Here is a 24941-nt window from a genome sequence, read left to right as displayed (position 1 = left end):
GAGAGGCCTTTTTATACCATAAAAGTAAAGCTTGGACCATCTTCCTGGGTGGGACGGGGAAACTTTGAAACTTCAAATAGAATTCCCCAATTTTTTTATATTCTTGTATTCTCTATCGAAAATAATAAACTTTTATTGAGAAAATTTTTAAAAAAATAATAATTTTAAAAGATATGAGCATATGTATTTACATGTTTTAAAAGATAATAGTCCAATAAAAATGCAACTTTTTTAATGCTAATTTATTTTAGCTAACAAATGCTAATTTATTTTTATTTTATCAGTTTGTTAACAAATGTTCAAAAAGATGTCCATTTTCATCTAACCAAATAAAGTATATATATCAACATTCCAAAGCCCAATGTATTGATAATAATCCAAACTTTCATCATAATTAATCGGGCTATTATTGCTATAAATTTATTAAATTATTATGACATCAACAATGGAAAGCACACCACTGCCCTGTCAATATATGCCACAGACCCAGATATACAGACCGACTTAGAGATCACTGCTCTCATAAGAAAATCATTCCAGACAGACCACATCAGGCTATTTTATAAAAGAATTCTAAGAATTCTATTTAAATGCATTTCCTATTATTATAACTTAAAGTAGATTTAAATACAAAAAGATAGATAAAAGTAAAATTTTAAATATTTTTAATGATCTGATTAAATAAATCTTATAATGCAGAATATGAATATTTCATCAGTCATTCTTTGTTTAATAATAGAAATTGTAAAGAATCATACTTGCAAACTAAAGCTAAAAATTAAAAAGGATAGAAAGGTAAATTCAAAGAAAAACATGAATATTTCAGGAACAAACTCTCTAAAGCAGCAATCTACAACCTTTCTGACCTCACGGACCACTAAACTCACAATTTTGAATCCCGCAGACCACTATCATGAATTTTTTTAAACGATACAAAATCTGTAGAATAATGATGATAAAAGTTCAATTTTACTATATTAATATGAAACTCGTGTGTTTAATTATAACAAATTAATGCAAGCCTACAGTTTATTGCTGCTTGTTTGAAATAAGTTTATGGATTCTTAGCGCTTTCCACAAAGGACGACAATCGCACTCACAATATTGTTTATTGTTCATTATTTATTGATAACAGTCACTTCATATTTGGTTTTAGATTTGAATAAAAACCCCCAATGAGTGAAAAAAGCAACTAAGCATTTTGCATTTCTTTCATAATCCTTCATGTAACCTTCAGTTGATCAATGTTCAAATTTCTCCACAGACCATCCAAATTTTTTCGCAGACCATCAATGGTTCATGGACCACCAGTTGCTGACCACTGCTCTAAAGTAACATTTTTTGTTTATTTAAAAAATTTTTGAATGTAAACAGAAACAGCTCCACTTTGAAGCTATTAGCTTTAAAGTGGAGCTGTTTAGGACGTTAGTATGTGTTACTTTGAAGCTAATAGCTTCAAAGTAACACATACTAATGTCCATACATACAGAAAACACCCCAACTTATTTTTGCAATTTTTGATGCTTCAAAGTCCCGAGTCTGAAAATGCAAAAATCTTAGAGGGTCATTGTTTGACCAATTGCCATACTTTTCCTTTCTTATTGAGCGGGGTTCTTCATAAGTCAGAAAGTGTTTTGTCTGTGATCAAAGTTTAAAGCAACTGTAGATCATTAAGCATGATTATTTCAAATATGTACAACTGAACAAGGCCAACGTCAATGATGAAGTTTTAATTTTGAAATTCAATCTACGGGCTGAGATATTCCAGGTCAAATTTCTCCATGTAAACTGTATGGGTGGGTTACCAGTTGTAAGCTCATTGCACACAAAATCTCAATTAAGTTTATGATTGCTTTAATTTACATTGATCTCTATGACAACTTTTTATTTTTATCTTTACTATAGTCATTTAACATACACCATGTCATGACAAAATTAACTTTTGAAAACTTGCACATGTGTGTCTAACGTTGCATTGTGTGCATGTTTTAACCAGTCACTGGATTGGTAGGCTGCTTCCTGCACATATGGATGGGTGTTTTAAACATTTCTTGACATTTTTGTCAGCTATGACAATGGACATGCATGTTCCCCAATACCTGTGGATTTAAACTGCTTTATAGAGAATGTTAGAAGCATATCACCATATTTGTGTTTGTGTAAGGCCAAAACAGAAAAATTATGCTACAGAGCTGAGTTTCCTTTTTCTAGAAAATACCTAGTATATAACAGCCAGGAAAGTAAAAAGAACATAATTGAAAAATGGAATGTGCTGCTTGAGTATTGGAAAACCCTTCCTTTTTCTCATATCAGAAATGGAACTAGTTAAAGAGAGGTTACAAAATATTCTATTTTGTTTGTAAGAGAGGTTACAAAATATTCTATTTTGTAACCTCTCAGAACATAAATCTTGTTTAGTCCATAGAATATTTTGTGGAATTGTAGAAGTTAGCAATAATTGATAAAGGACTGGAAATTTGCAAAAAAATAAAGAACTAAAGACAACTCTTGAAGAAATGGTGCTGCAGTGTCCCTACAGTATACCTCTTTGAATGGCAAGGCTTTTAGTAATTTTAACAATATGAGATTTAAAAGTAAGTTTTTGTCAAATATAATGCCCAAATCACTGACCAAATGAACATACAAGTGCTGTTTCTTTTTCAACCTCTGATGGTCCATAAAACAAAGACAAGTGTAAATAACAAAATGAATTTATTTCCAAAAGTTAGGTACAAACATGGTTACTTTTCGACATAATCACCATGAAGATTGAGGCATTTGTCTATCTGTAGATGAGCTTTTCCATCTCCTCTTCATAGAATGTTGCTTCCAATGACTTGAGATGGGCCTTAACGTTTTGAAGATCGTCATTAGTCTTGAACTTCTGCCCTCCTAGCCACGTTTTCAGTTCAGGAAAGAGATGGAAATCGCTCGGCACTAAATTGGGGCTATACACTGGGTGTTTAAAGGTGGTGAAGACTTCCACCCAGTTTGAAACTTTTTAATGTGTGAAGACTTCCACCTCTTTCCTGAATTGAAAACATGGCTAGGAGGGCAGAGGTTTGAGACTAATGAAGATTTTCAAAACAACATTGTTAAGGCCATCTCAATTCACTGGCAGCAACATTCTATGAAGAGGGGATGGAAAAGCTCGTCCACAGATATGACAAATGCCTCAATCTTCTGTGGTGATTATGTCGAAAAGTACAATGTTTGTACCTAACTTTTGGTAATAAATTCATTTTGGTATTCACACTTGTCTTTGTTTTATGGACCATTGGAGGTTGAAAAAGAAACAGCCTTCATATTTAATTTGAAAACAATTACTAAAAAAACAAAATTTAGTAGGTTTCTGGCTAATGAGTAGCATATAGTAAATGTTTTGGACAAATTAATATTTAGATTATATAATGAAAAGCTATGAGAAATTTTCTTAAAATCCTCTTGAAGATTTTGTGGGTTAGTGTTTTTAAAAATAATTAATGTTTTAGATATCTAATTTCTCGATTCAGATTGTTTTGATAATTTAAAAAAAATTGCAAGCTCTGATATAAAATGTTGAAAACATTTATTTATTTTTGTAAAAGAATTTCTTAATAAATGGAATTGTTTAATATTTAACTAATTCTTTTAGATAGGCGTATCGTTTCTACTTGGCTAAGACTAATCCTTTCATTGTCTAAAATATTTAGAACAAAAAAAATTGTACACAACAGACTTACAGAATATTTGGATGGAAATAACAGACTCATTATAGAATATTTGGATGGAAATTTTATGTAACTTATTAATTTTATAATTATTTACAATTTTAATTTTACTAATAATTTCAAATCGATTATTTTTTTTTCCAGTTATCTTAGCTTATCCAATAATCGTCTAATTAATGTTTAAATGCATTCTAAAATTAGATCTAGAATTTGTGAATTTATGGATTTTTTTTTCTTTCTCCCTGAAAATGAGCCAAGAGGCTTGAAAACAATTAGAAGATTATTTTTGTACAAAGTAATTCAGAATAAAACATTCGAATTGCTATTTTTTGAAACATTGTAGAGTTTTTTAGATTATTTGTGTAAGGATATATGTAGTTTGAAATTTTCACTCTTAATTAGATATGCTACTTCATAAAAGAATTTTGAGTATTCAAACTTAAATTATTAATACCAAATGGTAAATTTTATTTCAATACTTTATTTTGTATCTGTTAATGCATTTAATTCAGGTTGATAACTTTAGTACTAGCCTTTGTACAATTAATTTCTCCAGACTTAAGTCAATGTAAACTAACTCTATAAAATTTTTATCCTGAAAATTTCTTATAAATATCTGTATTTTGTGAGATGATTATATTATTTTACTCAAATCATTAAAAATTCTTATAATTGAAAAAAATTTGTTATTATAATATAGAAATAAATCTTTCTAATATTTTTCTTAAAGTAATTATGGTTGCATATTATCTTGCATACATTATTTTATATTACAGTATTTAAAATATTATATTTCCAAAATTAAAAAACTATATAAAAATAAATTATTATTTTTTACTTCAAATTTTTTTTTAATATTTAAGTCAGTCTTAAATATTAGTCAAATAATCAGTTTTTTAAAATCATTATCATAATCCACTGGCAAATTAATCACGTTTACTTATTATAATAAACAATGTATAAAAGAATCAAGTCATTTAATTTTCAGTGTCACATTTGATGGATGGATTGATGATGATAAAATTTGAAATTATTAAAACAATTAAAGAAACAAGAAATTTAAAAAAAGAAAAATTATTTTGTTATTTCAGTATGATGTACAGTATACTTATTGTTTTAAAGAGTACCAATTGTTTTAAATAATAATATTCACTAATAAATAATTTAAATTAATTAAATTTTCGAATCAGTTAATTAATGTCACTATAATTATTTGATTAATTATAGTGACATTAATTAAATTATAAAATTATTTTTCAATTGTGAAGTAAAACAGTAAGATAGTTATTTCCAGTTGGCACTACAGCAATTATGCAATCTTCCAAGTTAATTTTTTTTTTTCAGGGAAGTGAAAGCTATGCTAGAAAAAATTTAACATCAAAAGAAATGTTAGCCAATTAGTGAAAATAGCCATTAATGTCAACAATTATTTTTATGTCATTATTATTTATATATATAATGATAAAAAAATTATGTAGAAATGTCAAGTTTATAATAACTTTTGTTTTATAATCTGATATTCACTTTTTTAATTTAAATAATAAAATTTTCAGATATTTAATTTTTTAATATTAGTATGTATATATATAATAGGATGGCCAGATATATAAGATTCATGATTCATATATTACCAATGTGGATATAAGTTGGAAAACTAAATGTAATTAATGCAATTACTTATCTAGAATATAATTAAAGAAATGATGTTTATTCTAGAAATTTATTTAACCTCTTTCCTGATATATTATTTATTTGTTTCGTCAGTTAATCAATGTAATCAGTAAAAAATTTCTAAAATGCATTTATGTAAATATAACAAAGCATTTGAAATATATCTTGTTTAGCCTTAATTTCTATGTACATTACATATAGTTTTATAGTAATATAGCTTTTACTATTTTGTTTAAAAGAAAATAGTATGCTGGATTCAGTGGGCATGAGGATTTTCATTCTGGGAGGGTAATGGTGAGGCAAAACATTATTTTATTAGGCAGGTGTTATCTGCACTTCCTATTGTCAAACAAACTAATTTTTAAAATTTAGTGATTGATTTCAGTAAGACAAATAAACAGGAAAAGTTTAGTGAGAATGTGTAATTACTCAGTGAACAATCAATTCATATTTTAAATAAAACCACAGTAATAGCCAGTACAGGTAGTCTTGAATAAATTACTTCTAGGTAAAGGATGGGTGGACGAAAAGATATTATAGAGGGTTTGCACCCACCCTAGCACTGTCAGTGGCTGGATTTATTTTTTATTAAATGCTACTTTTTTCTATAGGATATATTTTAAAACAATAATTTAATTCATGTTTTTCAATTTGAATTTCTAATAAACTATTTTTATGAATTTTTTATCTAATCATCATTCTAAATTGATTTTTTTTAAATTCTTAAATAATTCAAATATAATGTTTATATGCATTAATGCTATGTTATGAATAATTAACCAATATTTTATTTTTGCATACAAATATAACTAAATTATTTTTTGTTTCATATTTAAATTCTTTATTGATTTTTGGTAGACTAGACCCCTTATCAATATAATTAGATGCACACTGGTAACAGGCTCAGTGGTATGTTTGTTTACTTTACTCTGGTGTAGTATCACTGTTGTTTAATATAATTAGATTTTGGAAAATACAAAGTTTACAAGCCAATATAAATATAAAGTTTACTGTAGCCAGTAACATAAACAATCATTTACAGTAAGAAACAGCCTTGAATTCATGTACATAGTTCAACTGTTTGTGCACAGTTGAACAATTACATGCCACAGCAGATAACAGTTTATATATGATAGTGTTGCCATCATTGACAATAGGAATACTATAATTTTGTTAAATATAGTTTTGAAGAAATTGAATCAATTATTAAAATGTTTTTTTGTTTTTGGATAAATTAAAAATTAGATGTAAATTTTCTAATTAATTTATTAACTAAAATTAATTTATTTCTAATTATTTTATTTAATACAACATGATAGTATAACCACTTATCTTTAGTCTAATAACCACATTGTTAGGTCCAGAAAGTTAGGTCTAACTGCAACTCAGAAGCTGCAGTTAGACCTAACTTTTCTAGACCTTACTGTAGCTCCTGTATACTTAAACAATTTTTCTTTATAAACTTGATATATACTACTTAAACAAATGTAAACAAATTTTGTAAGTTTGTTGACTAATACTGCATGATATACGCACTGATTGTAAGCATAACTTGCAACTTGAACAGACAACTGAAAGCAAGTGGTATATTTGTATGAATCAAATTTTAAACAGTTAACATCTCAACTACAAACCCACATATCTTCTATCAGTAAATATTGATATATATTTACATACCATAAAAAGAAGAAATTAATTTATAATAAACCTATTTTCTCATTTTTTAGATAGCCTTTCTTACTTTGCTACCCAAACATATGCATTTTTAACCTAACATAACAGTGATATTTACTATAGAACAATGATAACCGTAATATTTGAACTGTACACAGTATAAAATATTACTATTTCAATAGAATATGCAGCTTTTGCATGTTTCTGTATAGGCGATATATGGCTCCTATTGTGACAACATTTAGCCAACTGTTATATAATATCTGTATAATTAATTAGACAGGTATTAGCCTGATAATTAATCTGGATCTCTCTCATTTGATTCTTAAGATAACTTGTGCTTGTATTTTTATGTATTTATATTGTGATCACATGTTTAGTTGTTTAGTTAATAATAATTGAAGCATGATTTAAAACTTGTAATAAATAAATTACATAAAATTTATAATTTACATGTTATAATAGTTAATAAGCAGTTTTAAATACAATTACACAAATTAAATAATAATTGTTTTTTTAATTAATACAGTTTTTAATGATGTAAAATATTTTATTTTCTAAACTAAAAGACAGAGCTAATCATTTAAATTCAAAGGATAAACACTCATTTTACTCAGATTTCCAGTCTGACTAGAACTTTTAACAGTGGAAATAAATATGCCATTGTAGAGAAAAATTGAACCAAGATATCTAAAATATAAAAAAAAACTCTGCTTATTCTAATCAGTTTGGGACTTGCTTATACTAATAATAATAAATGACTGATAAAATTAAGTATGGTAAGTAAATAAGACTATAGTTAGTAGAAATTATAATTTTATTGATCCTTAAGAAGATTTATTAAAACAATTAAAAAATTATAACCTGCAGTTTAATTATAATATTAATATTAATTCATTCGGTGCTGTTTAATTGCTTTAGTTTACAGTTCCAATAATTACATATTATACCTCCACTCCAGCACATCAATTTTATTACTGCTAATATTTTCACCTCTTTTCAAGGGTCTCCAGCTGTTTTGTCTGCATTGAAGTTTTCAATGAAATGGAATAAGAACATATGCTAAATGTATATTCAAAATTATAGAACACTTTTTGATTAATAGCATTCAAAATCATTCTAATATGCATATGATATAAAACTATGCTATTTAAGTATTGTTCCTGACTGATTAAATTATATTATATTAAAATAAAAATGAGAAGAAAAATAAAATGATATAAGTAGGACAGCCTTGTATGAACAGATTTTCTTCAGGTTATGGGACTTTATACCATGGTTTCCATGCCTTACATATGATCCAATAGTCCTTCATAGTTTACTGATTTACCCACATGTGAAGATTTATATATATACAGGTATACCTCGCCTTACGTTGGTAATTGGTTCCAGGAGAGGCGGCATAAGTCAAAACTACGGTGGAAAACGCCAATAATGAGCACTTAAAGACCGCTAAATAAGACGACAACACAGAAACACAGATGTTTTCATGTTTCGTTCTCTAGGATTTATGATGATTATATTAACATTTACTGTAAATGTACATATTTTAATATGATTTTATGTGCTTTTAACGCTTTTCTAGTGATATTGCGACTTCAATATTTGTGGTGGACGGATGTAAAGTTGAATAAAATGACTTAAACTTGATTTTTATTTTTCCATATACTTTTTTGACAAGCGACGTATAATCGAGAACGACGTAACTCAAGGTATACCTGTATATCTAATTCCTTTGTTTCAGGCTAAAACTATCACATACTGGTTGTATAATCTTAGCATTGTTCAGGTTCAATTCCACATCTTGTTCCAAGTCAAACACCATTAAAGTTATATCTGGTTGTCTCTTTTCTATTGTGGATCTATGTTTTTTAATTCTTACCTTAAGGGATTAGGAAATCACTCCCTATGTATTCCAACTCCTTACTAAACCTGTTGAAATGTTTGTATGTTCAATGACTGTTGAGTATTCAACACCCAATGAAGGCCATTCAAATAGGTTGAAAACACTCTTGCCCAGTAAATAATAATTGTTGAAATAATTTAAGTGGCAAGTTTTTTGTCTTGATGTTCTTTCTCCAGTTCCTCAGTAATTTCTCCAGTTTCTCAGTCATTATAAGTTATGTTAAGACTGCTTAAAAATCCCTATTTACTAGGCAATAATAACTATAACCTCTGATTATAATAAATGAAGTTTTATAAGTGTATTTTAAATTATTTTTTGAGATATGCTAATCCCAGTAACATTATACAGCTGATAACAACATTTATGCATACAATAATTGAATTCTATTGAGGAATTATTTTATGAATTACAAAGATGTTATGGAAAATCAGCTTTGTTGTTCCAGTTTTATTGGAAATAATCACTACTCTCAAATAGTAGCTGTGTCTACTACTAAAGAATTTCTGAAAACTTAGGAAAACAATTTAAAATTAATAAATACTATAAACTACTGTAGATAGGTACCATATTTATTTAACAAACAAACTTTAATAGAAAATGAAATATGAAATTTACAATGTAGTTTTTAATTATTTTCTTATTACTGGTATTTAGAAACAGTCATTATACGTGTAGCTGTTGCTATTTCAAGTAAAATTTGCTATAAAAATCAAAATTTTCATGAATAAATATTTAAATACTTTATTAATGATTGACATCAAATGGGTATGTGCAAAGGAAATAAAACTGGTATATATATTTTGTTTCTTTTCTAATTTTATCATTTCACTAATTTGATTGTGACTAGTATAAAATTTTCATTATGTCTATTACCAAATGTAAATGTAATATTTTGAATGAATATAATAGTATGATTATTTATTTGATCAGTTAAATAATACATGGTCAAATAAATAATATTTTTATAAAAATAGACTAATTATATGTTATTAAAAATGCAAACATTTTGTTATATATATGAAAAATTATCACATATAATATTTTCATATAGTTTATTTACATATATTTCATTAAGTAAATATAAATAAAATAATAAGTTTTAGTATAATTATTTAAATTTAACAACAACCAATATTCAAACTTTTTAATTTTTTATTATATAATTTTTTTAAAATTAAAAATAAATTAAAGAAAATAATATATCACTAAATTATTTATAAACCATTTTCAATAAATCAAAATACAAATACATCAAATGAACAATATCTATATTTTAAATTTTGAAATTCAGTATGCCAATCTTCTGATCTGCATTCTGTAATTGCTTTAGAAAGAAAATAGATAATTTATATTAAATAGAATTTATATATAAAAAATATATTTTGAAATATAAAGGATAAATATTTAGTAATTAATGTGACTTTTACAGCTGATAATAGAAGAAAACAACGAAGGAAAGAAACGCAATTGAAGCAAGATTTCTCCGACTTCGCTAAACTTGGAAGTGAGCAGCAGGGAAAACATATTATTTCATCACAGCTGGCATTAGCAACATTCCAATATTTATTGACCTGTAAATATTATATTTTTAAAATATATTATGTTACTGTTTAGTAATATATTAAAAATATTTTTAGTTAACTCTTATTGCTTTTTAAAAAATTAACCTCCAAAAAGTAATGGTGATAAATATTTATGAAATTGAAATGAAATAAAAACAAAGTTTGGACTTGTACTGTCTTCAGTATTTATTAATCTATGACTATACTATTAAATGATAATTTCACCATGTGATGATAAATAATCTTATATAAATTTGAATTTTTAATATTATTTATAATATAAAATTCAATACAATAATTTATCAACTAACAAGTAAGATTAAAAAGGATAATAATCTGTAAACCAATACATTGAATCAAAATAAATTATCTATAATTTTATTTTAACTTGGCATATTTATAAAATAAATTTTTAGATCTTCATTTTTGGTTGTTGTGTTAGGTTTATGGAATATTATTATTTTTAATTTTAACGCTTGCAATGACAACTACTTTTATTCGTATAATTTATCACATTTACAATAGCAAGGGATAAATACTGTAGGATATCATTGATTTATAGTTTAAATTTGAAAAATGTTAATATAGTATTTGTATTATTATACTTTGTGTTAAAATTCACTAAAGAGAAATTAAGCACTTTCTGAACACTTTAGTTTGATTAATGAGATTAAAATTCAGAAAGTTATTATTTGTATAATTTTCTATAGATTTGATGATAAATTGCTTTTAATGAAAATACAAATTATTTTATATTATATTGATTTTAATTTAGAATTATTTTGATAACATATTTGTAAAAGAAATGTTTTGTTTTTATTTTTTAGCTGTGGAACCATTCAAAAAAAATTATATTTCTGAAGCAGTTCTACGTCGTTTAATGGGACAAAAAATATTTTTTACCATTAAAGTACGTAGTGGAGATGAATCTAATTCTCAAGATACAGAAATTTATCGTGCTGGCACACCTGCTGATTATTTTATTTTAATAATTGAAGGACGTGCTAAAGTTACTGTTGGACAAGAGAATCTTACATTTGATGTTGGACCTTTTACATATTTTGGTATTCCAGCACTTTTGACTGGTGTTAATCCAGGTATTTATTTACTTATTTTTAAATTTAGTTAATGTTTTTAACATTAAGAATTAAGAATAAGATTAAGAATTAAGAAATCACATTAACATTAAGAAGATACTTCATGTTATTCAAAATCTGAATAATAAATCCATATTTATAAGTTAAAATAAACAAATAAGTAAACATAGTGATATAATAATGAAAATAAAAGTAACTAATAAATAAACAGCAATAAATTTGCTGATTCATGTTTTTTATAATCATGAAATAAAAATAATTCATAATTATTTTCCTGAAATCATATGCCTGTTATCATAAGAATTTTAAATTTCTAAATTAATTGAATTCTATCTACTTAATATGGATATTTTTTATATGAAAATAATAGGAAAATAATTAAACAGGAATTCTTCTACAAAGAATTAGAAAAATTAATTATAGAAATCGTAATAAATTGCTTAATAATATCCACTTGAGAACCCTTGCGTAACTCCTTTCTTTTTGATCCTTTCTTTTCGGATCTTCCTCAGCTCCAGTTTTTCTTGGAAGATTATGAATCTAAAATGAACATATTAAGAAGTTCCAAATGTATATTCTTTTTATGGAATATTTTTAAAAATTTTAAATTCAAAATTATCATACTGCACATTCTTCTCATAGAATATTCACATAGCTTATTAAATTCTGATTAAATGAACTAGATGGAGCATGTGCATAGTGATTGAAAGGTTAAATGAAATCACATTCCCCATCGTGTCTCACATTTGCAAGAAAATTGTGTTAGGTGGACACTATAGAAGAAATATCTGCCATGCATATGAAATATGTTTTTCTTTTTAAAGTTTATACATTTCTCCTTTGCTTTTGCCTTAAAAATTTTTAGTGCTTCCCAGCTCTGATGTTACTACATTGTCATACCCATCCAATGAGGGTGATGTTCAGGAAATCCACACATATGTCTTTGTTGGATTCATGAAAAGACAGGGAGATTGTGTATGTTTTGTTATTAATATTGTACGCATGCTCTTCTATCCTCTTTTTTATGGAGTATGTGGTGTAATCAATGTACCCTATGTTATATAGAAATCTTTGACTTATTACATCTATTGAGGTATACAGATACCTCAATAGATGTTGATGATCACTGGTGTCCTTGCTGTTTCGTAGTAGGCTATAGATAGAGGGATTAGTTTTGTATTTTTTTGATGAGCTATTTCCTTATATAACTTATTCATGATGTGGTTATATTCCAATATAATGTTGGTGTTGGTGTTGTTGCCATGGTTATCATTCATGTTAGAGAATCTCATTTCCCTTAGGGTTGGATATGTGGTTATTACTGTTGATATGAGTGTGTGCTAAATTATAAATCATGTTCTCCCTGTAACCATGTTTGATTGCTATAGATTTCAAGTATTTTAGTTCTCAAGTGGATATTGTACAGCAACTCCAATCTGTAGAAATTTTATGATATTTTAATTATTTGCTTCTTCTTTTCCTTTCTTGTTGGGATACTAGCTATATTCCAATTAAAATATTTTTGAGAATTCTGTAATCCTGTGTCTTCAGGTGTATAGGAATGTTACTTGTAATTCAACAATCAAAACTACAATTTAATTGCGTTTATTTTGGTTGATTACATACAACACTAGATGCATTTTGGGCCGACTTATATTTTATGGCTTCTTATCAGTAACTAAAATTCTTAAGCACTAGGTATAAGGACAGAATTAATTAAATATAAATCTGATTATAAAACATAATAAACACCTTACCTAACCATTACCTTATAAAAAACAAAAGTATGCGGACATGATATGGGACATATTTCATCGATACAAATGATATGGACTGATACAGTACATTAGATTATGTATCAGATTATGTAGCACTGTATTAGTCTGTATCATTTACTGTATGTATTGGTGAAATATGCCCCATATCATGTCTGCATACTTTAGTTTTCTTAAGGTGACAATTGATTCAATACAAAGTAAGATGTTTATTATGTTTTATTATCAGTTTTATATAAAAGAATAAAAAGTTACCATATTTCTAAAAATTAAAGAAAGAAAAAAAAAAATAGAATGAAGTCAAGTTAAAATACTCAATTGACACCAATTTCCAGCATCCATCTAATGACACTCCACTATTTAAATTTATATTATTTACATATTTTAGTATATTGAAGTGTTCTTTAACACAACATTTAACAATATTATTTTCTTTTTACAATATTTTTACATTATTTCTATTAATTTTACAATAATATTTATTACAATGTTGGAACCAAGGACATTCTTTATAGTTTAATCATATTGCAGCTTCATGCTCTTTTAGTCTTTTTCCAACTTTCATTTTGTTTTGCCTATGTAGCACTTTGGTTGGGAACACATACATGAAAGTTTATATACTACTACTGCTATGTCCAGCTGCTGATTTTTTTTTCTTTATTATAAATAAAATGTAATGAATTTGATAACCTATTTTTTTGAGATGTAATGATAAGTGTAGAAAGATCATTAAATGTACTTTTATATTTTTCGTAAAAACTATTTATATAACATCTTTTTTATGGTTTAACTGTTTCAAGTCGTAATTTGTTACCTCAGTCATTGTTGATTGAGTATTTTAACTGTATTCTATATTTTAATCTTTTTAAATTTTCAGAAATATAGTAAATTTTTATTCATTTTAAATAAGTAACCAATCCCATTGAATAATTTACTATTAAATTTTAAATTATCAGTTTTATGTTTAATTAATTTTGTATTTATACTTAGTTCTTAATAGTTTTAGTTACTGATGAGGGCTATAAAATTTAAATTGGCCTGAGATGCATCTAGTTATGTATGTAATCAACCAAAATAAACATAATTAAGCCGTAGTTTGGATAGTTGAATTACCAGTAGCATTCCTGCACACCTACAGATGCAGGATTACAGAATTCTCAAGAATTTTCTAATTGCTTCTTTTTTGTTTAATATGGAAGTGCTGGCACTTATTTTTCCTTTAACACTAGGTATTACTAATGGGTCAATAGACTACTGAATAGCACATTGTGATATATATTTCTTAATCCAATGAATATGTTGTGCTTCAGACAGGTATATTTGAAGTCCCATATAGGAATCAAGGTGATGAAGGCAATCTATTGGAGGTTGGATTAAATCACTCAAGTCATTTCTTAGATGTATGTATGAAGGACAAGATTATACAGAAATGGAAGGGGACTGCATTTCCCACAGAGCAGCAAGTGGTTGTCAGCACCAGTGATCAGGAAAAGCCCATGAGTGACAAAGATAGGGCTAGTAAGAAAAAGGATGAATATGTGAACAATCATAGCATATTCTCAGGAATTATTGAGACAGTTAAGTAGCATAGTGATACACTCATGGGTAAGATTAAGGCAACCCAATCTGCCTGTTCATTGTGTGGATTTCCATGTGGTCAGTAGTTCTGGATTTATTAGTGTTCAAGGTTGTATTTTCCAATTTTTTTAAGGAGTTTTCTTTACTCAGTGGTCAGATGTTTTTATCAACCCCTGCAGTTTTATCGCTTGAGCCAAATTCAGTGATCATGAGGACAAGGTGTCTTTTTTGGCTATAATCAAGGCCACTGTTGTTGATGATAGACAACAATTTCCAAAGTTATATAAAGGCTAACAGCATAAAAGACTACATGAGAAGATTATCACTCCTCCCTTTAGCTGTATATTAAATGCAACACTATCTGCAGAACCTACCTTGGCATTGAGATGAAACATCACTAGTCAACTTGAAATGTCAGTTTGTATTTAAGTAAAGGATGAATGTCACTAGTGTAGCTCATTCAAGTATTTTTTACATGTCAGCTACTGCTAAGAGCCATCTACCTCAGAGTCTGATGGCATGTTGATAGAAAAAAATTGGGATAGACTGTAGAAGAGAGATTTTTTTGTTCAGAATAACAGCTCTGAAGTTGCATTTTCTCCTGGATGAGGGAAGATTTCTTGTGAACAAATTCATTGCCAGCAAGAATTCCTTCTGAAATGTCGAATCAAGTTGTGGATATCATGTTTGGCTAATATCTGAAATACTTTTCAGTGATAAAACTTTGAGGGGTTTGATTTGTTCATTGCATATAAAATGGAGAAACTTTTTCAAGAAAGCCGCTGAAAGTAGAACTTCAATCCCAGTTGTAGAGAGGTATTATTTCAACTTCTACATAGAGTACTGTTGGGAAGATTGAAGGCAGAAGACCCAGGAACAGATAGTGTACCATGTCATATATAGTTGGAAGAGACTGAAGGATTGATGGAGGAGCAAAGACCTCTATAGGAGTTATTACTAATGGGTTATGCATAGTAAATAGTCTCTCTAAGTTCTATTAATATAATGAGGGGAGGAAAAAACCTTCAGGAGGAAACAGATTTCATGTACTGTACTTTAAGAGTAGAGAGACATGGAACTTGACCCAAGAACTTGTATCACCTGTTACAAGGTTATGCTTTGTTGAGAATTGAAAGATAAATGTATTCACTATCTATAGCTATAATATTATAAAAAGCAACAAAAAGGTATTTACTTGACTTGATTTTTCTGTATAGCTAACATACGTAAACATCTCAAAGCCCGATAATTATGTTAAAGCCAAATGATTACCAGATTAAATTGGGTACATTACCATTACTAATAATTATTAAATACCAAAATAATTTGTCACTAGAGGTAGGCATTAGGTGCCATCTTTTATTAAATTTAATAATTATATTTAACATGTTGATCGCCATGCTAGTTTGTGTTAAAACTTCCTCCTGAGCCAATTTTTTGTTAATTTGAATGATAACATATAAATAAGTATCCTACTTGATGATTTATGATATTTTTTCATTTGATTTCATAAAAAATGGCTTTTTTTGTGTCACATCCATATGGCTGATGTGGCTTAGTAAGTTACTTAATTTACCGAGAGGCCATGTCAGCTACATATGTGTGACAATATTAGAAGTTAGTTATATTATAATTATAATATAATAGTTAATATAATATGTATGTATGTTCTTTAATGATCCTAGTATTAATAATTGGTTTAAATCTTTTACAAAGTCATTTAATTCTGTATGAATATTAAATGCACTTTAATTATAGTGATAGTTTAAACTAATCACTATACTTAATCATTTACAGTCTATAAATGATTAATTGTTACTAGTTTTATTTGATAAAAATTTTCAAGGAACTTTAAAACTGGAATTGCATTACTATGAGTTAGTTCTAACAACAGATATTAGATCTGAATTTTCACTATTGAACGCAGAAGAATGTTTTGCTAAAATCTACCAACAAAGTGAACAAATTCACATTCAGCATTATGTTAAACAAAATGAAATTAAAGAATTATCTTCTAATTCTCAATGAAACACAATTTTTTTTAACAAACACAAACACAACAAATTTTTTGTATATATATTTTTTTGTACCTAGTATACATATAAATGAATGATGAGATAATCAGCAATGGTTAAATAAATATAAGTAATAATTACTACTAAATTACTCATGTATCCTCTGACATCACCTTAAACATTTCTATAGACACTAACACAGTAATTAAGTATTAAATACTGTATTTTCAATAATTTAAAATATTGTAGTTTCTAAAAAATAATTTTATTCATTCAATTTAGAAATTTTTTTTTTTAATAAATATGAGAATATATTTTTTTTAATTGTATTCAGTAGCATGTTGATTGTCAGAAATAATCAGAGCAAGATTATTTTAGATAACTGATTGCACTTGACAGGAAAAGAATGAAGATAATATTTTTACTTTATTTATGGTATTTAATTTTTATTCCTGTATGTATAATAGTAAGAGGTTAAAGTATAGAAATTTAATATATATGAATGATAAAAAATAACAAAAAATTGCCTAATTTATTAAAAACAAGCATTAGTCTTTTATTGCAATCTACAATGCACTGATGAAACTTTGAATTCAAGGTAAAAAATATGTGTTAGTAAAATTAATATTAAGTCAATAGTAAGTACAATACTCACATAAAAATGATTTATTACAGTTCTTTTTGTAAAAAAGAGTCACTTATTACATAGTTTTTTTAATGCTGTTAAATCCCTAGCTTACTTGATAGTCATGAGAGTGGAAAAATCTGTTTCAGATTGCATTTCTAACCATGTCTCTGCTGTTTCTAAAGTATCAAATGCTTCACTATAGCTATGCACAATGAAGCATTTGATGCATTTATACTTGTAATTTAATAAATAAAAGCTAACACTAGTGTTGATAAGAAGATAGCTCAGTATCAAGCCTATGGAAGATCACTGACAATTGTTATTATATAAAAAACTGAAATTTTTAAAAAAAGTACTCTCTGAAGTTGATTTCAGTTAATCAGTTTTTCAGATTATCAGCACTTCGGTGTATTTTTTTTATTTATCTGTATTAATGATCCTTGTTTATTCAATTTATTTATTTCTTCAATGAAATTTTTTAATAGAAAATAAGAGAATTTGATTTATGAATGATATTATGATAATATAGATTTTGATGCTTGATGATAGGCATACCTTTATCATGAACTTACCATGCATTGATAGTAATGATATTTTTACTTGTGAAAATATGTATTTCTGGAAAACATTTGTGTGCATTTGATATCAAAACTATTAAGCCATGAATTTGCTAAGAATGTCTATCTTTTGAAATATAGTATATATATGAATCAAACTATGCTGGCAGAATATGGGAAAACATTCTATCATTGCATCTAAATCAAAAATGATTTCTACAAGATTTAATTCTTTTCAATCCAATAAAACAATTCAGTTCATAAAAAAACAATAAAAGAAATAATGAAGTTTTACATACATCAAAGAAATATATATATATATATATATGATTTCCGTCATATTCATTATATTATATATATTATATACTGTATATTATAATATATGTATATCATAAATACTTTTTATTTCTATTATTTTATTTTGGAATTTATATTTATTATTTGAAGACACTTTATTTTAGTTGTGCACACTTTGTTGATGCTAGCCAAGCCATAGGTTGAAAACATTTCCAATAGAATCCAATTTTGATTACCTTAAATAAATTGCTTGTGTTTCTTTCTGTTTAACAAAGATTACTCCATAAAGATTGAATATTGAATTGTAGGCTGAATTGTAACATTACAGAATACCTTAGTAATTTTTCAGTTAATATTGTTGATTATCCGATGGATCGAAGTCCACGGATGTAATAAGGATGTATATTAAGGACTCAAGTAATGACCAATTACACATGCACGAATTTGGCGAAACAACAGTAATTTATTCTAACAGTACAATAACCGCGAGATGCTTCCTAACCCTCAAGTTTACACAATACACGACTTAAAACTAACGAAATTTACAATACTCTATATACATATATACATACACATTTTCCTTCTATACAATAATTGCATATATTAGCCTTCGACGAATCACGGTATTATGTTAAGTGAATGCAACACGATCTCGAGTTCCAAGAGTTCCTTTTCTTTACGTTAATTCACAAAACTAATAGTTCTTTCCGATACCTGAACGTAATTTACGTCACCAGAAGTACGTCCCTCGTTGATACTTCTCAATTACACTACGATGGAAACGGATTGTGCTTCCCGACTGAAAGTGGTCGCCCTTTCTAGACTCCTGTTCTCCCGGTCTAACTCCGACGTCCTTGCTGACCCTTCCTCGGCAACCTTCCTCGACGAATCCAAAAACAGCCAAAAAGTGTCCTCAATCGTGAGAGTCCCTCAATTTATATTTCCCGCTCTCTGGAAGTCCGCTTCACTTATTGTCCCACTCTGGACCAATCAGAAAGCTTCTCACGTATCCTAAGGTGACATCATAAGAAAATTCCACGCGACACGGTACAAACCAAGAAAACCCGATACATACAAAAAGGAAACCGAGAAAATAATTAATAATAATAATAATAACAATAATACATAGTTGCGTAGCACTACAATATAGATTGATTTTAAATAAATATATAGTCAGATATTATTGTAAGATAATAAAAAAATGATATAAACTAACATGTATATTATTAATATGTGGATAATATATATGTATGGTATACTAAAACAAAACTAATTTTCATTAATATTTCGTGTATTCTTATTATTGAAGTTCTGAAAGTATATTATTAGCATTTTTATAATTTTGTGCTTTTTATAATTTATCTTTAATTGAATATTTAATAATTTATTTTCTAGTTGAACCAAATCTACAATCCCAAGGATCTACTCCAAGTATACTTCATAGTCCAGATATGCCAAATTCAAAATTCTTTTTTAATCCAGATTATACAGTGACAGCAATGTCAGATATGCTATGCATGAAAATTCCTCGATCAGTATATTTGGCAGCATTTCGTGCAACACTTATGGAAAGACAAAAAAATTTTGATCCAACTCTCGAAGATCCATTTCAGAATGCTTGGGAAAATGATTTAAATATTTCTCAACCACAAGTCTCTAATAATTCAGATCAGTGTAATTCAGTTCATACTTCTTCAAATCTTCCAGTGAAGTCTGCAAAATTAACTGTTGGCCCAAATTTAAACATTCCAGAGCCAATATTTAATTCTAGACTTTGTAATTCAACTCAAGATAATCCATCTAGACGTGCCAGTGTTGAAGTAGCAACTTTATCTCATACGCCAAATTTTACATCATCAAGTAATAGTTTAACAAAACGGGTATGCAATACACACAGAGTGAACAGTACTGGAAATTTGGAAGCAGCAAGTGAAGCATCAGTAATTAATGTAGTACAAGAACCAAATGAATCAAGTGCTTCAAAAAATTTAGAAATGCACACATTACCTATCATTTCTAAAACTAGTCCCACTTCAGAAAGTGAAAGAAATGGCAATAGTCATTTAATTAAATCTCCTACAGATTATTCTACGGAACAGACCTCACTTCTTTTTTCTGAACTATAAATTTTGGTAACTTTATTTAAGAAATGATCTTTTCACAATATAATCAAAATCCTCAAATTTTAATTTTGAGGAATTTTTTTTTGGGCCAGTAATAAATGGGCAGAAAACATTCAGTTTTAAAACTGAATTCATAAAAAGAGTACCTGCAATGTTGTGTGTATGTGTATATATATATACACATTATATACACATTCATATATATATATTGTTATTTAGTAGAGACATTTTCAATTGCATATATGTGTATATACAGGATTTTTTTAATGTTCCTACCTTATAACTTATAAACAAACAAGCATATAAAAAATATATTAAAATACTACTAAAAATGAAGATAAGCCAGCTAATATGCATTGTTACAAATATCTTTGATCTTTGTGTTATATAAAAATTTATTTTTTAAAGAAATAATCATGAATTGATAAACTTCATTAAGAAAAAATTCCAAAGTTTCTTGCAAATCCTTAATAGTAAAGAACATAATAATTAGCTTTTTAGAAGTCAAGTTCTTTTTATTTATTTACATATTTTTAGGAATCTTGTTTTCACCTTTAGAAACAATTAAAATACATAAAAAATTGAAAAGAAGAAAAATTATTGAAAGTTGTATTAAAAATTGAAGTGGAAATTCTGTATCCTTGATGTAAGATTCAGTATATTACTTAGTCTGTTTCTTAGTGTGAGTTTTATCTCTACTTAATTTCATATATTTTGTTTCTAAAGTTAAAAATAAGTCTTAAAAAGTGTTCAAATAAATAAATAGTTTGTCTTCTAAAACATGGATAATATGGTTTTCGTCAAAACAAAATTTTATTGCAAGCTGCATCATAAAGCATTATGATCAACTTTTACTGTATGAAAAATTATTAAAATTAATTAGGAAATTTTTTCTTAGTGATCTCTTAGAAATATCTCTTTGAAGAATCAAAAATATTTCTATCATTCTGTTCTTAAAGTTCAGAAATAATTATGAAAGAATTATTAGATAATATCAACAGCTTTATCATTTCCTTTTTGCTGTTATTTTAATGTTGATTAATTTAAATATTTTAAATTTTATTTACATGAAATTCTGTAGTAATATGAAACTTATTAATTTTAAGTAGGAATTATAGTTGAAAAATGAAAGCTAGATCAAATGCAATATGCTCTTCCATAATATAAAAATAAGATTATTTGATATCAAAAAATTTTTTATAATTTTTTTTCACTTGCACAACTTCTTAACTTATGTATTTGATATATTTTAAGAATATGTTATTAACTTAGTTTAATAATTTATTACAAAGAATGCTAAGTAATTTTAACCGGCATATATTTTAATTACAATTTATTTACTATACAATAAATGTAGAGAGTAATGTTTTTGTAGATTCTGTCATCATGATTAATAATAGAAAAGTACCAATACTGAAAACATTAGTCTATATATTAATTGCATGTTAATTAAGTTGTAATTAAAATATTAATTGGTTGAAAAGTGTATTTAGTATTCTTTATTTTTTAATAATCAAATATAGTATATAATTGCTTTGATTGTGAAATTACTTAAGCGATTATCGTATGTTTTCAAAGTAATTATTGATATTATATGTACTTTATAAGCAAACTTGTTTAGAAATTATAAGGCTGGCATATCTAAAAAAGACACATGCACATATACACATTATGTATGTATATACAAATAAACTGTATATATACATTCATATGTAGATACACATAAATGAATATTTCTGAATTACATCTACAAAAGATTCAATTAAACTTCATATATTTTTTCTTTATACATATTATCATCTCTCTTAAAAAATATTTTGTCAAAATTGGAAAGATTAGAATTACTAATAGCTATAAAGTTTTAAATTTCCTATAAAGGTACCTTAAAAAATAATAATAGATCTCATTCTCTGAGTTAAATCACTCATATTATTAACATATTTAGATAGGAATAAAATTATTTGTAAAAAAATAAATCAATCAATCTAATAACTAGTAATTAATACTTTATTTTTTTAAAAAATATATATGTTTTAATCCGAGTTTATAATTAACTTATAACGATTTACTTATTAATTTATTCATTACTCATTTTACTTATTAATTATCAATAGTCATCATCTCGTTAGTTTTAAGTTATAGTTTGTTATTAAAATATTCTAGTCTTCATTCATAAAAAAGTTTATAATTGTGAATTATTCGGATACAGTATTTAAATCAAAGAAATTAACATTGCAGATTATTTGTGTTAAATGTGTACTGTACATATATATACATATATATATTATATATATATATATGGATGAATATAATACATATTTTGTGATAAACAAACAAATTGTATGTAAGGATGTTAGTAGTTCAATGTTAATGTATTGTTTTTCTAATAGAATTTATTGATTTTAGCAAACTAATGGGCACATGTTATATTCTGGAGTCATTTTTGTAATTTAGTCCATTGATTAAAAAAAAAAGAATTTAATTTAGTTTTATACAATATAGATGTAATTTTGTACTATGAAAGATTATAATTATCTAAGTCTACTAAAATGTTGCAGAAAATTATTGACACAATGGTTTGTTGGTCAAATGTTAACACATTTATAAAAAACAAATAAGTTTTGTACAGGTTAGGATTGGATAGCAATTTCAATCTACTTAATAAATTATTCTTAGAAAAAGTTTTAATTAAATTTTCCAATTATATTATTTCATTTTGTATATTTAATGTAGTTTGTAGTTTATACAAATGTTTTGTAATTTTTAATTCTGAAATAATGTCAGATTTAGATTTTATTTTTTTCTATAAAATATTTCATTAATCTGTTTCAAAATTTCAGTAAATAATTATAATAAATTAAAATAGACTCCATTACTGAAATATAGTTAGGCTAAGTTTTCTTTTATACTTGCATATAAATCTTATAAATATTAAAATAGTGTACAAATTAATATATTGAAAGACATAAAAAAAACTTTTAAATTAAAAATTTATGGACCATACATGGGAGTATGTATGCGTTAGGCGCGCGAGGTGTCCCTGCACCCCAAACACTTTTAAATACGTGTATTTTTTACTGTAATTAATGCTTAAAAGTGATGCTCTCAGTACCTTCATTCAAAGTACTGAAGATTGCACTGAAAAAGTTTCAATTTCCTGCGAAAAAAAATTTTTATAGGAAGCCACACCGAAATGCATGGGGTGCATCTGCACCCCGCGCGCCTAACAGAGGAAGTTTTATTAGCGCGACCACTGGAGAGGGTGGAGCCGAGTTAGTGTACTGAAAAAACGGTCATTGCCTGATAACGAATCAGTCATAATATAAATGACGAATGAGAGCATAGAAGGTGTATAGGCCTAAACAAGATTTATAAGGCCAATTAACGGAAAAAAGGTGTCCCATAGACTTAGCATTGAAAGTTTGAAAGGTGGAGTTTTCTGGGAATATTTATTGCTAAATTGTCTTGAAAACATGTTTATTTGTCTAAATAACGTCAAACAACTTCTCGTTAGCAAATTAGAAGTGAAAAAACGATTAAAACAAGCGATTTTATAGCGACTGTTTACATAAGTCAAAGTGGTAGTCTGCGGAGGCGTGGCATTTCGCGGGAATTTTACCGACAATTGTTTTTACTGGTGGATCTAATAACAAACAAAGAAAGTAACCAATTACAATGTAAAAGAAGATAACTATCGATGTTATCTGCCAATAATCTGCCTTTTTATCTCTAGTTGCTGTAGAGTTTTACGGGGTGTATTTTTGAAAATACTGAAATATTTTTGGCCCGGGGTTTGTGACAAAGCATTTAATGGTTGGAACACTTAAAAAAAAAAAAAAAAAAACATACGGAAAGACGATTCAACGATTAGATAGCAATAGACTTTTGAAGTTGATTTTTTCCCTGAAAAATTCCCGAAACGTAATACTTTTTTGTTTTCGCTATAAATAAACAAAAATGATGTATTAATCAAAAATACTACTAAAAATATATCAGAAACACAACTCCACTAACATCAAAAACAAAAAAACCGCGAAAAAATTTTGATTTTTACAGTAACAACTTTAGTCGCATGGGGTGCAGGTACACTCCTTGCTCCCACCGTGTTAACCCCCCGCGCATCTGACGCAGGGTTATTAAACATTGTTAAAATCGGTTTGATTGGATTTGGCAATGCAACAAGGGTGTTGAGGCACGCGAAGAAAACTTCATGCGGCCATCACATTGGTCAGTCACGAACTGGGACCAACTATTAGTGTTCAATGGTTTTGGTCACTGGTTTGATACAGCAGGTATTTCAAACCAGAGCTAAGAAGTGATCTGAGTATCTTTGAATATTTGTGTTAGC

The 24941-nt window shown here is 27.0% G+C and overlaps 1 protein-coding gene across 1 annotated transcript in view; it reads left to right on the top strand.

Moving 5' to 3' along the window:
* uex (metal transporter uex) overlaps positions 1–20771 on the top strand; it is a gene marked incomplete at its 5' end in the record, with an annotated part of 47668 nt that extends 26897 nt beyond the window's left edge. The window contains 3 exons of the mRNA XM_067267593.1: positions 10391–10534; positions 11351–11620; positions 19866–20771. Coding sequence (XP_067123694.1) covers positions 10391–10534; positions 11351–11620; positions 19866–20596 — 1145 coding nt within the window. The remainder of the gene's footprint in view (positions 1–10390; positions 10535–11350; positions 11621–19865) is intronic.
* Positions 20772–24941: the final 4170 nt, after the last annotated feature.

Source organism: Centruroides vittatus, unplaced genomic scaffold (assembly GCF_030686945.1).
Source record: "Centruroides vittatus isolate TY-2023 unplaced genomic scaffold, ASM3068694v2 contig_3066, whole genome shotgun sequence".
In the NCBI taxonomy this organism is placed as follows: Eukaryota; Metazoa; Arthropoda; class Arachnida; order Scorpiones; family Buthidae; genus Centruroides; species Centruroides vittatus.
This window is presented reverse-complemented; position numbering and strand designations above follow the sequence as displayed.